The sequence below is a fragment of the Corvus brachyrhynchos genome, unplaced genomic scaffold (genome assembly GCF_000691975.1).
Source record: "Corvus brachyrhynchos isolate BGI_N302 unplaced genomic scaffold, ASM69197v1 scaffold21, whole genome shotgun sequence".
NCBI classification, from domain to species: domain Eukaryota; kingdom Metazoa; phylum Chordata; class Aves; order Passeriformes; family Corvidae; genus Corvus; species Corvus brachyrhynchos.
Genome location: NW_008236924.1, coordinates 7,595,241 through 7,608,088, shown reverse-complemented (window position 1 = coordinate 7,608,088; position 12,848 = coordinate 7,595,241). Strand labels below are relative to the sequence as shown.

At 39.7% G+C, this 12,848-nt stretch overlaps 1 protein-coding gene across 3 annotated transcripts in view; it reads left to right on the top strand.

Annotated features, from left to right (window-relative positions):
* Nucleotides 1-12,760, top strand: part of JAKMIP2 (janus kinase and microtubule interacting protein 2) — a 27,056-nt gene extending 14,296 nt beyond the window's left edge. Inside the window, exons 14-21 of one of the 3 annotated variants that reach the window (XM_017728261.1) lie at nt 292-345; nt 1,101-1,166; nt 2,004-2,072; nt 3,070-3,147; nt 3,772-3,975; nt 5,916-5,981; nt 6,638-6,710; nt 12,487-12,760. In XM_017728261.1, coding sequence (XP_017583750.1) covers nt 292-345; nt 1,101-1,166; nt 2,004-2,072; nt 3,070-3,147; nt 3,772-3,975; nt 5,916-5,981; nt 6,638-6,688 — 588 coding nt within the window. In that variant the 3' untranslated portion in view covers nt 6,689-6,710; nt 12,487-12,760. Of the gene's footprint in view, nt 1-291; nt 346-1,100; nt 1,167-2,003; nt 2,073-3,069; nt 3,148-3,771; nt 3,976-5,893; nt 5,982-6,637; nt 6,711-11,007 lie in introns of those variants that run through there. The other 2 variants (XM_008629039.2, XM_017728263.1) reach the window with 2 other exon arrangements.
* Nucleotides 12,761-12,848: the final 88 nt, after the last annotated feature.

Below are 12,848 nucleotides of genomic sequence, written 5' to 3'. Positions count from 1 at the left end.
CTACAGGAGTGGTGGGTACTGCCCATATAACCCATTACTAATAACTCCACTAAACTTTAGGCATTTCAACTCAGTCTAATGTAAGAGTGTGGTGACAGACACAGTTCAATTAAACTCAAAATTCTTACCATAATGATAAAATCTGGTTCAAAGGCAACTGAAATCAATGTATGGTGCATTTCCATAGGATAAAACAAAATGGCTGACATCCCTGTGGTTCATAGACTAGATGGATATTGCAGCCATGATAAAAGGTGCACGCCATGTCTTTACCTTATTCTCTCTTTGCAGGATGTCAGCATCCCAGACCTCATAAAGCAGTTAGACATCCTAGGTGATAATGGGGTAAGTTGAAAGGGGAGATATTTTCTCTTTACAAGCTGCATTTTGTACAGTGCAGTAAGTGATATGTAGAATTATGACTATTTTCTAAGATACTTGTTAAATTATGCATCTTTTACGTATGGTTTAGCAGACTGGAAAGAACGTCCAAAGACCACTGATATTTGGAACTGGGCCCAACTGCACCCCATTCACTCAGGAAAACACATGAATGAGTTTGGCAGTCTGAGTAAACCATTCTTCATCAGGACTAGGATTCCTTCAAACAGTTTCATAAATAGGCAAGAATTATCAAATTCCCTGTGGCTTTCTAAGAGGGCATAGCTGCCCACGTAGAAGAGATCCTGTATCTCTGGCCAACATTAGATATGTCTTTAAAAAGTTTATAAGAAATAAAAACCAAGGATCATAATTGTCTATTCATGTGCTGATGTAAATCAGCCCTATTTTTACAAAAACTTTGATGGAAATTCAGCTTTGTAGAACTAGCATGAAGACAAACAAATGGGTCTAATTTTAGTTTACATTTGTCTTAAGATGTAATGGAACGAATGATACAGTTAATCCATATAATGTAGAAAGGCAAAAGCAGTGGTCTTCTTAATGTGTTAACAGACTCTGAATGTTTCAATGGAAACCGAATACTCAGTACTACAGGGATCCTCTGAAAACTGTGGACCTGGTCTGTAGGATGGATTGTCTTTATTCATGCAGGAAACTGCTGCCAATTTTTCTCTTTCCTCTCTTTCTCTTCACAGAATTTAAGGAATGAAGAACAAGTGGCCATAATTCAGGCTTCCACGGTATTGTCCTTGGCAGAAAAGGTAAATTGTGTGCTTGCTTTTCTCACGTGTTACCTAAAGCCTCATCTACACATTTTCTTCCCTGTTGTTGTCATCAATATTGTTAAATTTCCTAGTGTTGGAAGTGATTCCCCAAATAAAATAAACTGTGCCAGCACAGTCCCAAACACCTTGCTAAAGCAGCAAAAATATCAAACTGAGCTAGCCCAAGCTGTGCAGTAGAAAAAACTACAAATACAAAAATAATATGAAACAAAACTTGCAATTGAAAACTGAATGGGAAACCATCAGAAATTTAAGCCATGATTAGATAAAGTTTGGAATTCACAGTCTTGAGATTTCTAAAGCTTCCAAAGGGATCTGCATGCCAAAATTTCACTGAAAGTATATGTCTATGTTCCTTGTTTCAAATATTAGGAAAAAAGTGGGGGTTGGTTAAAATTGCTCTCTAAGGCTCAAATGCAGCACACAGTTTTTTCAACATGACAACTTCCAAGGACTCTGCTCAACAATTCCTCCTCTGCCAACAGAACTGCCATAAAGTCAGCTAGGCTATTTTTGAGGTGCTATAGTCCCATTGTAGGCCTTTATCCATGGGAAATGGGTTCCTTGTCCATCCCAGGGCATGTGCTTCTCCGTCTTCTGGTGACCCAGCAGTGGCAATCCTCTTGCTGCTTCCCTGCCAAGTACTACCTGCAGACATCATGGCTGCCTCTGTCACAAACAGTCTCAAGATGAACCCAGCAGTAGCAGCAGGCTGCTATAAACAGACTAACAAGATGCTGTAGATATCCCACTTGCCACTGCTTGTGTGCTAGAAAACACAGCAGGTTACAGCTCTCATTGTCTTCTCTCCAGTGGATCCAGCAGATTGAGGGAGCTGAAGCTGCTCTGCATCAGAAGATGATGGAACTGGAAAGTGATATGGTAAGAAAACTTTCCTTATTACACATCTTAGGAATGCTGGTTGTGTCACATTTACCTGATGTGCCAAAAAATAGCTAGGAATCTATTGGCAAATGAACTATGCAGCCTTTCTCTGATTATTGGTGAATCCATAAAATTGTTCCTGGTCCAGTTCACATGCAACAGCAGAATAACAGAAGTAGTAAAAGTTTAAAAACTTCTTCTCTCTTTCTATGAGGATGACTGTTTATTAATAAGTACAGAGGGTTCAAATGTTTCTCAATAATTTTCAAAGATGCACACATTATTTACCTCATCAGATTCACAGTCTAAACATTAGCTGTTGTATTGCATTTTATTCAGGACCAGCATGTGAAAAATTACTCAATTATAACACTGTTGGCTTTCATTACATACTAAGTAAAGTTAGTACCTTACCCTGTTCTTACTCTAGTTAATGGCAGTAGCCTACAAGATGAACAAGCGTAACTACAAGAATTAGACAGCTGTAGTGGCTTTTGTTCTGTTCCTGTGGTATGTCTGTACTTAAGTCTATTCAGCTTAAGGTGGACTGATAAGTTAAAGCACAGCAGCTGCCCCCCTGTAATGTGAATGTGAATGTCTGGTTAGTTCCTGTTTAGTTTAGTGCACTTTTACACCTCTTCCAAAATAAGAGAAAGCACAAAAAGAGTAATTCCTGATGCCAGAGGAGGTATCTTTAGAAAAATAACACAGAACACCCTAAATTTCACTACTGAAATGCCAAGCGATACCACTGAAGCCAACAGACAGGATGGATTTAGTTTCATGTAGATCAAATGTATTCACATACAAGAGCAATCTACAGCTATTTGCCCTTCCTTCTTTTCTAGCTGAGTGAGATATTTCTGCCAAGCACCAGTCAAAAACCAGTGTCCTTGTCCTACTGAATTAGATATCTGTAAATGATTTGATAAAACTTCCTAAAGTATTTGGAGTAAATAATTTGTTTTTCTGTCTAAATGGTCCTTCATTGTAGGAGCAATTTTGCAAAATAAAAGGTTATTTGGAGGAAGAATTAGACTACAGGAAGCAAGCTCTTGACCAAGCATACATGGTATGTACAAAGGAAATTCTGCAGCACATACTGGCCAACTCTGCAATAGCACACAGACTCTTGTTGAACCAGGAAGAGAGATTTTTGCTTTTTTATTAATACTGGGGTTTTTAAAATTTGTTTTTTCCTTATTCTTCTGATGTACTAGCATGCAATCTGCACCGCTTCAACACAATACCTTGACTTTTCATGTCATAAAAAGGCACGTCCCCTGAAGTCTGAAAACTCTTGTCAGTTTAAGGCAGATATTGCTCATTAATGGCAGCTTGTCCAACTGGAGTTTTTTAGTGCAATAGGTTGAAATTTTAAAATTGGTGAAATAATTTACACTTCAGATATGAAAATTCTATCCAACTCTATCTCTATAAACTAACTCCATAAAAAAGAGTAAAAGTGAAGGATTTCAGTGAAAATTAATATTAAAATATTTTAAAAAATAAAAGTTCGTATCTTCTTTTCAGAACATGGAACCATTTTCTGAGTTCAGTTTTTCACATTTTTGCACACTTGAGCACAGGGACTGCCTCTCATGCAGGGGCCTGAATCTGCCACCAACCCCCCAGTTCCCAATGTGGTTTAAACCATGTTTCATCTCTAATTGACTTTTGGTATTGCATCAACCAGAGGATCCAGGAGCTTGAAGCCACCTTGTACAATGCTTTGCAGCAAGAAACAGTGATAAAGTTTGGGGAACTACTGACTGAAAAACAGCAGGAAGAGCTGAGGACAGCAGTAGAAAAGCTGAGACGTCAGATGCTGAGGAAAAGCAGAGAATATGATTGCCAGATTCTTCAGGAGAGGATGGAGCTGCTCCAGCAGGCTCATCAGGTAAGAAGAAGGAATCGCAGACATGTGGTATCTACTCAGCCTTTCTGTGTAAGAACACAGTCTGAGGTCAAATTTAGGCAAGCTCCAGGCCATGAGGGAGCCTGGCATCCAGCTTTTTGAATTGTCTCATACTTTGTGTCTTTTCTGTGCATGCAAGCACACGTGATATTAACTCGTGCAAGATTGATTTGGCATATTTTGAGTTTTAAAATTCTAGCCTAATGTTTTCATCCAGAATGATGTCTGCATGGATCTAGCTTTTTAATAAAAATGGTCATCCCTAGTTACTGGACTGGGCACAAGAGAAATGGGCTGCTGGCTCATATGGCACAGGAAAGCTGTCTGTTTTTCCAGATACTACTTGTCCCTCCCAACTGGGCATTTGTACTTTTCACTGCTGAGATAGGGTACTGCATTTCACCTTGAAAGACCGATGTTTGCTGCTCTGCAAGCTGTGAGGTCCCAGAGCAAAAGGCAAACTGTCACAGCACGTTGAATAATGTGAGAGCTGCACCATGAAACAGATCTGACTTGGATGTTTATGGGAGTAAGAGAAGGAGCACATCCCCAGCGCTTAGGGGGTTTTGGTTCACAGGAAGGCTCAGTTCTCACAGTCTTTCCTGATCCTAAGTTGGGCACTTGAGACTGGGTCCACCCTTATTTTTTTCTTGCCAAGCCTTTGCCACAGAAAAAGCTTCATGATTTTAGACATGACAACTGCCCTGAGGGACACTGCCCTGAGGGACACTGCCACAGCAGTTCTGGCTTCTCAGAACAGTTCTGAGCCAGCCTCAGTTGCAGGCAGGGTTGGAAGTGGCTGAAAGGCAAAGGAAAGAGGAGGTAGCCAAGCAGTAGGACAGGAGGCTGTGGGCAGAAACTGTTGTACGGAGGTTCCACCTGAACATGAGAAAGAATTTCTTCATTGTGCAAGTGACCAAGCACTGAACAGATTACCCAGAGAGGATGTGGAGTCTCCCTCACTGGAGATATTCCAAGCCCATCTGGATGCAATCCTGTGCCACATGCTCTAGGATGACACTGCTTGAGCAGGGAGGTGGGACCAGGTGAACTGCTGTGGTCCCTTCCAACCTGACTCATTCTGTGATTTTGTGGTTCCATAGAATTTGAAAGCTGCCATAAGCTAGTCATCTCATCCCCAGACAGGGAGGAAGACAGTCACAGGTGCCATCTATTCTCCAGGTGCTGGGGCCTTCAGGTGTCTCCTGGTTTGCCTCTTTGGATTTCTGCTATTTGCTGGACAGCTCTCTTATGACCTGACTTAATTAAAAAAACGTACTGAGATTCAAGGCCTCGTTATTTGTACTTAGGAGTTCTGTTCTGGGGGATCTCTCCTCCCATGCAGGCAAAAGTTTAAGTCATGCTACATAGTTTTTCTCAAAGTACCTAGCTCTGCTAAAAATACACACCTTGTCTATAAGTTACATATATTTCACTCACCACAGAATCAATACATTCATAGTATTGTATACATTTATAATTTTGGATCTAATGATAACACTTTAATCTTCTTTCAACACATCAAACTGTGAGAATTCTTAATGAATCATGATAGAATTCTAAAGATTATAACCATGATCTTACACTTTTCATCTATTAATAAATAGATCAACAGGATTAATAAATAGATAATGTGAAACAGATCAATCATTGATACTAATTTCCAGCATTTAAGGATCCAGTTTTGCATATATGCATATATATCCATATATGCAGGATCATATTTTGAGCAGTTGCACATGTGCTAAAGCTGTGATGTGGCAGGATGAGTGGATGGAGTCACAGTATGACACAAGATTATCCCTACCACAGAAATGTATTTGTTTATTTCTAGGCTTTTGGCACTTGGAACATTAAGTTACTTGTTCAGTGGAACAGATTTACTGAGAATTTAGTGTAGATGTTTCTTTTCTGATTTCCAGAGGATCCGAGATTTAGAAGATAAAACTGACATCCAAAAGAGACAAATTAAGGATCTGGAGGAAAAGGTTGGTTCTGTTATGTTTCTGAAGCACACTGATGAACTTTGTTTTGAAAGGAGTGCTCCAGTTCTCTTGAACTAGATGACCTTTCTATTCCGCTCAGTCAGCTGCACCTGTTGGTGCTGGTCCACTGTCCTTTCTTTTCAGTTTGTGTCAGTGCATACAGACTTTAATCTTAAAATACTACATTACACTGTCAAACATGTAATGGTGAGTGCTTGGTATGTGTGTGTGTGTGCATACCTATAAACATATATGCGCATATATGTTTGTATATATATATATATATTTTTTTTTTTTTTTAATATATCCAGGCTATTTCTAGCATGGGTTGCGGATACTGTTTTTTAACACACTTAAAAATACTACACATGCTATTTTTGATATCCGGCTTTATGACTTGTCAACCCATGGGGGTATCACGATGTGACAGTTACACCTCAGGCTTTCAATATGGTGCCAATTGTAATCCATCAACAAAATTATTGGGATCTGTTTTCTAAGCCTGGGAGGTGGTGTGGTACTTACAGAAGTAACTAGGGAAATAACAGTGTTTTCTGCATGAATAATTATTCTAACTGTTCTACAGAGTGCAAAAATAATTCTGATGCTTACAATGCCGTTACCTTTAATTTTTACACAATCTTATTTTTCTTCTGCAGTTTCTATTTCTATTCTTGTTCTTCTCTCTTGCCTTTATTCTTTGGCCTTGATGTCAATGTGCCTCTTGGAAAGGTAAGACTGTTTTATTTATTTCCTCAAAGCTAGCACTTCTTGCACAGAGCGGAGGATCACATCCTTGTGTGTTCTTGTGGATGTTTGGAGTCAGCGAATTCAGCAGGTTGTTGTCAATTTGTAATAGTTCACAGTAGGGGGTTGTCATACTACTGAGTTGCTGGTGATACTGTGTTATTCATAATTGTAAAAATAAAAGCTAACAAGGAATTTCACAGTATCAAATACCCAAGAGAATTGCAGGGGAAATTCAATGTTGATGTTTGCAAAAGGATGCAGATGGAAAACCGTTAAAATAACCTCAAATGTAAACACACTATGATGGGCTCTGAACTAACACTCAGGAAATAGATCAGGATGTTAAAAGAGGTAGAGCTCTGTGTCCAGCAGCAGGAAAAATACAAAGAAGGGCAAGGAAGAATGATCAGCTGCTGAGAGACAGGAAGGGAGAGACAGAGAGATGGAAGGATTTTTCTGGTTCAGGAAGTGACACTGCTAAAAGGAGGTATTGGAGAGGTCTAAAAAATTTGTCATAGAATGGATGGATGGACAGACAGCTTGCTGTCTATATTAGTTCACTGTCTAATATAAACAATTATCATGTGATAAGCTTTAAGTAAACAAAAATTGATAGTTCAGGATACAGGTTGTAAAGAAGTCTGTCACAGTATGCTTGGCAGCTGAAAGTTCAGAGTTCAAAAAGTAATATGAAGATGAGGAAATAAATCAGAGAACTATAATGGTCCCATTTTTCCCTCTGTGGCTAGCCACTTCCAGAATAAGGATACTGGGCTAGGACAATTTTTCTTTTCATCCAGGATAACAGAAGTAGAACATAGCCTAGAAAACATAATGTTAAAGTCTCAAGAACATGTAATGACAGAGCAGAATTTTCTGATTTGGGGACAGACCCATACCATTAAATTTCTCACTGTCTCTCTTGGCTCTGGCTTCAGCTGTGTCAATGAATAATTCCTCTGCTCTGCACTTGAGACAAGCTGAGATACAGTTGTGCGAAAGGTGTTCTGCCATGCCCTATCACGGTGTCCCGCAGTGGTAGGGAGGAGAAGAGAGATCCAGCAGGCAGGAATTGTGCAGCAAGATTCCTTTATTTAATTGTTTTACAACTCTTTTATAGACTTTTTTCTTCGTAGTCTAATTGGTCAAAGGATCAGCCACCCCTTGCGGGTGATTGGCCAAAATCCTAGAACATCCATTGTCAAAATATTTTTCTACTGTACTATAAACAAGGCTTTGCAAAGTCGCAGGTGTTCATAGTTTATAGAACTCTTACAAATATCTTCCGTGAGAGAGAAAAGTATCTCACGGGACTGGAAAGAAGCAAGAAAAATTCTTGCTAGCAGCAATATTTGTATCCACAATGCCCTTCCACCATTTGTACCAGCTCAGTTGTTACAAATGTTTCCAGGTACAATTCAAGGTATTGATTACAATTAAGTGGCATGGGTGCAGTTTGGTAGGTTTTTCTTTTCCCTTTAAGGAGAAGCCCCTACTTTGCGTTTCATTTCAGCTAGATCAAAGCCTTCATTTGCAGTTTTGTGCTGATGCAGAGACAACTCTCAGAATTATCCACATCAACTGGAATCTACTGTGTCCTTGTTCGGCCAGACCTTAAAATGAATGTTTCCATGGGCTAGCAATATACATGGAGATTGGCTTGAATGGGGAACAACTCATAGAAAAGAATTAAGAGAAATGTGGACAGATCAGTGATGACAGCTCTTGACAACAGTCAATATCATTATCAAGTTGCTGCTATTTAAAACATACTGCCTTGATCCAGTGATCATTAAACACCTTAAGTTACAACTGCATAGTTAATTGTGTTCCTACTGCAGGATTTCTGAGAACCATGGTACAGCATGGTATGGCTGCGAGATGTTTTAAGTGGCTGTGACTGGTGAAAGTTTAACTTTACAGTTTCTTGCTTATTCATAATGGAGAAAAAAAATCAGAAATTATTCTCAGACAACCGAATTATGGACAGAATAATTTTAAGAAGCCAGTATTTTCACAGTACACAGTATAGCAAATAACTTTATATGACTGTGTCTTTTGCTGTACCACAGAATCATGAGTCCAGAACAAGCAGTCAATCTAGAGGGAGATTCCAAATAAAAAAAATTCTTGGTTTTAAGGTGCAGCTTGAAAAATCACAGGAACTGATAGTGACATTTGCAAGAACCTGTCTGTATGAATTTTTTCCATTTGCCTGTACTGTGGTCCTTTTTCAGTTCCTATCCCAACTGAAATAATGTCCTTGTGCAGCATATGAGAAAAACTTGGGCAATAAGAGGTTCAGAGTTTTCTGTATATACAGTTTGCACCCACATTTTCCACCAGTGTGGGTATGGAGTTGGTTCTCTAGTGAGTATTTGCCTCTTCTAGTACAGCTACAGAATTGGTAAGAAGCTTATATGTCCTAGTTTTACCAATAGTGGTACTGGCTGTGGTAGAAGAAAAACAAGAAACCAGAGGGTGCCTCAAAAGACATCCCTTGCTCAGTTTACTTCACTTTTATAAAAAAATGTGTTCATGACATTCAGCTACTGAACAGTTTTTCCTAATCCTGTCTCTTCTAAGATGAAGCATGCAGTAAAGTCTTAGCAGTAGAGCATGCGTCCCAAGAAGTACAAATTAAAATTTTCATTAATATTAGAACTCATAAGGAAATGTTGTCTTCCTGATTTTTAAATGGTCTTGCATTTTGAAAATAGTTTTTCCCTGAAGTTTAAAAAAGCTCTCAGCAGTAGATGCAAATGATGAAAATATTCACAAAAATGCTAAAAAAAGAATTTCTGTTTATGGTTGGGACATATTTTGCATTAGAAAATAAAAGGATGATTCCTATGAAAAATTTTAATTGCACTGTAATTGAACTTAGAACAGGAAATCCCTAGTCCTGGGAAAAAATGCCAGTGTGTGCTTCCTGAGACTGTCCGCATGGTTTGATATGCCAGCACAGAAGAGAGAGGAAGGCAAACATAGACTTACAGACCTTACAGACAAGAAATGGCTTTGCAGGGATTGCAAATATGTAGCAGTATCTTTTGAAATAAGCATCTCCCAAAACAGAAAAAAAAAAATCCCCTATTATTCTGACATCGGAATTCCAGTAATGTTCATGAACCCTTTGTCTCGGAGCCTATGAAAGTATCTCCAGTGCCTTGTAACATTTCATTGCCTGCATGCAAAGGAAAAATGTATTTGAGTAGCCTCACAGTGAGGTCTGCAATGTATTCAAAGGTGGACTGCATTCTTTGTTGCAGAGCAGCCATTCCTTCCCTCTTCTCAAAGTAGAAAAGGGAGAACTACACACAGAAAAGAAGAAGAGTCATGACTATCTAAAATAAAACAGGAACATTTGCTGATAACACTTATGTCCTTTTGGCCTAATTTGAGGGCAGGTATTGGCTGGTTAGAAAAACTAGTGAGATGCTTAAGGTCAAAACTCCATATTTTTCCTAAAATTCTAGCAGATTTGCTATTTTTCACTTGCAGTCATCTTGTCTCCGTGGGCTGCTGGGTTCCATTCAGCTCTCGCTCTCCACTGAGCTGATGCACACCTCGCTGTTGTGTTCCTTGAACAGGACTAATAGTCAAAACAACATAAACATTTGTGTGCTGTCTTTAGGGCTGACACGACTGTCCCAGCTGCACAATTGACTGATGTCATTGCAGGGGAAGTTACATGGATCCCTTAGGGACTGTGTCAAGACTTCACTTCCCTCCCCACGCCCTTTCTTCCCCCACCCTCCACCCCCCCATTCTGGCCCAATCTCCTTCAATGGGTTTTCCTCTTGTTTTACATAACATCTAAGGTTTAGCAGGTGTAAATCCCTTTGGTGTCACTTTGTTGAGCCCAGGAAGGCTGTTCTAACTACAATGCCAAGATGAGTTTCACTCAGTGAATTCACTGTTGCTTCATAATGGCTTGTCCCCAGAGCACACAGGGGTCCAGTTCCCCATAGAGAGGATGAGAAGCATTAGCAGGAGCTGAAATGTGGTTTACAGTCCCAGAAAGCCTGCTAGAGGGTTGTGGCACTCCTAGGACCACCCAGGAGATGAAAGATTCTTTTGCCTTTCCCATCCTGCTTTTGCATATTTGGCTTTATGAACATCAGGTAGGGATCAACAAGACCGATTATGACAGAGGAAGGAGCCATGACAGTGGTGGAGATACAGTGATTTAGAGATTGGGACATTGACTATGAAAGTGGAAAAATCTTACGGGTGAGGTGTGTGTGGGGGATATATAAACTCAATGCTTTTCCAGAGGATCTGCACTGCTGTGAACTCCCTTGAACTGTAAAGACAGCTGCAGCAGGCCCAGCATCACAGCACGCATGACACCTGTAGAGTGTTTTACCAAGGCCAGTCACTCCACAGGTGCAAAGCATCAAGTCTTGTAGCAGTTCCTCAAAAACAAGGTAATGGTAAGCTCCTCATCCCCTGCCTTCACCCCTGCATTTTCCTCTATGGGATACTCTCCCCTCAGTACCTGAGGGGAAATCTCCAGACAGAAGCAATTTGGGAATGGTCTTGGCAAGATGGAGAGGGATTTTAGCGCAGTCGTATTTTGCGAGGCTGAAATACGTGGAATTGGAGTGAATAACTAACATTGATTTGTGTTACCCATTTGTATTAAAAACCACCTGCCTACCCAGCAAAGGTGAGCACAGCATGGAGAGTGTGCCTTCAGCATTTCTTCTTCTTACAACTATTGAGCTATATATTGTCAGGGGAATCTTTGTAAAATTGCTTTACTTCCAGTGAATGCAAATGAACTGTCTTAACCTTATCATAAGGGACTTCAAACAGATCCTTGACAAAACAAACAAAAAGCCCAACTCATCCTAGGGAGTCACTTGATGGTGAGAAGTCCTTGGTTTTGTTAATGCCTTGGTGCTGTTTATCCTTTACTGACCTTTTAACCAGCAGAGAGAAATTCACAGTGTGGTCACAGATGATACTTTCTGGTTTCTTTCTCACCTAGAGTGAACACAGGACTCACTGCTGTACTGCAATAACAAAGGACAAGAATGTGCAAATAAAGGAAACCATGTGCAGCAGTATACAGTATCCAGACCAGAAGCTCTCTAATTTCTGTTTATGTGGGATTTTCCTACCTGCATTTTCTCTGTGCTTGTGAACATACATATTCACTTATTTGTGATCACATAAAGAAGTGTGGTCTGTGTGGATTTTGCACCCAATGAATTTTACTATGTAGGCTTGAATACTGAGATAACAAAGACAAAATATGCCCTTTTTTCCCTGGTCTCAAACCTGAGAACCAAAGTTCTTTTCCATAGGTAGGGTAGGCTTTCTCAGAACAGCAGCAGTTTGTGTTTGCCTCAGTGCTGCATTAGCCAAAATTCTAGGCTTGCTCTGACACCCCAAGGATATTGTCTGCTGCCATGGCTCTTCTAACGGATGAATTTCAGGCAGCTTTGGTTCAAGAGTCATTGAAACTTATGCATACTACTCATGTGAAGATGCCCATGGGGACTTTTATGCACCACAGGGTTGCACTTTGTGGGGTTTAAATGGACACACTTAGCAAAATACACAGAATTTTCACAAATGTTTTTCATACAGACAAAACCAGTTTCACACTGATAGCTCTAAGAACTGACCTTTTCATCTTCCTGATTGATAGATTGTATCTTGGCAAAGCTGGGATAGGTAGGTAGAGGAACTTACACCTTATCTGATACAGATGTTCTTTTTTTTTTTTTTTTTTAACTTTTAGAGTGCCCGACCACACAGATAAGTCCTTATAAAGGCAAATGCTTCCACCCCTCGATGAAGAGAATATTGTTTACACCTATTTTCAAAAGTATAAAAATGAACAACCTGTAGCCAAGGCTGCAACCACCTTGTATTTTAAAGCCATCACTCAAAATTTGTTACCTGACAGTTCCTGTCTAAACCTATGATATATGCTGCATCTAATGAAATCCTGTATGTTGAAATTACAAAAGGGGAAGAAAAATAAACTGACAACCTACATCACCTAGGAAGAACTGAAAGGGAAGGAACCACTTTCAGCTGATCAAGTCAGTGTATCTTGGGCATGGAACCAAAGTTACAACAGAAAAATCTATTCCTGCT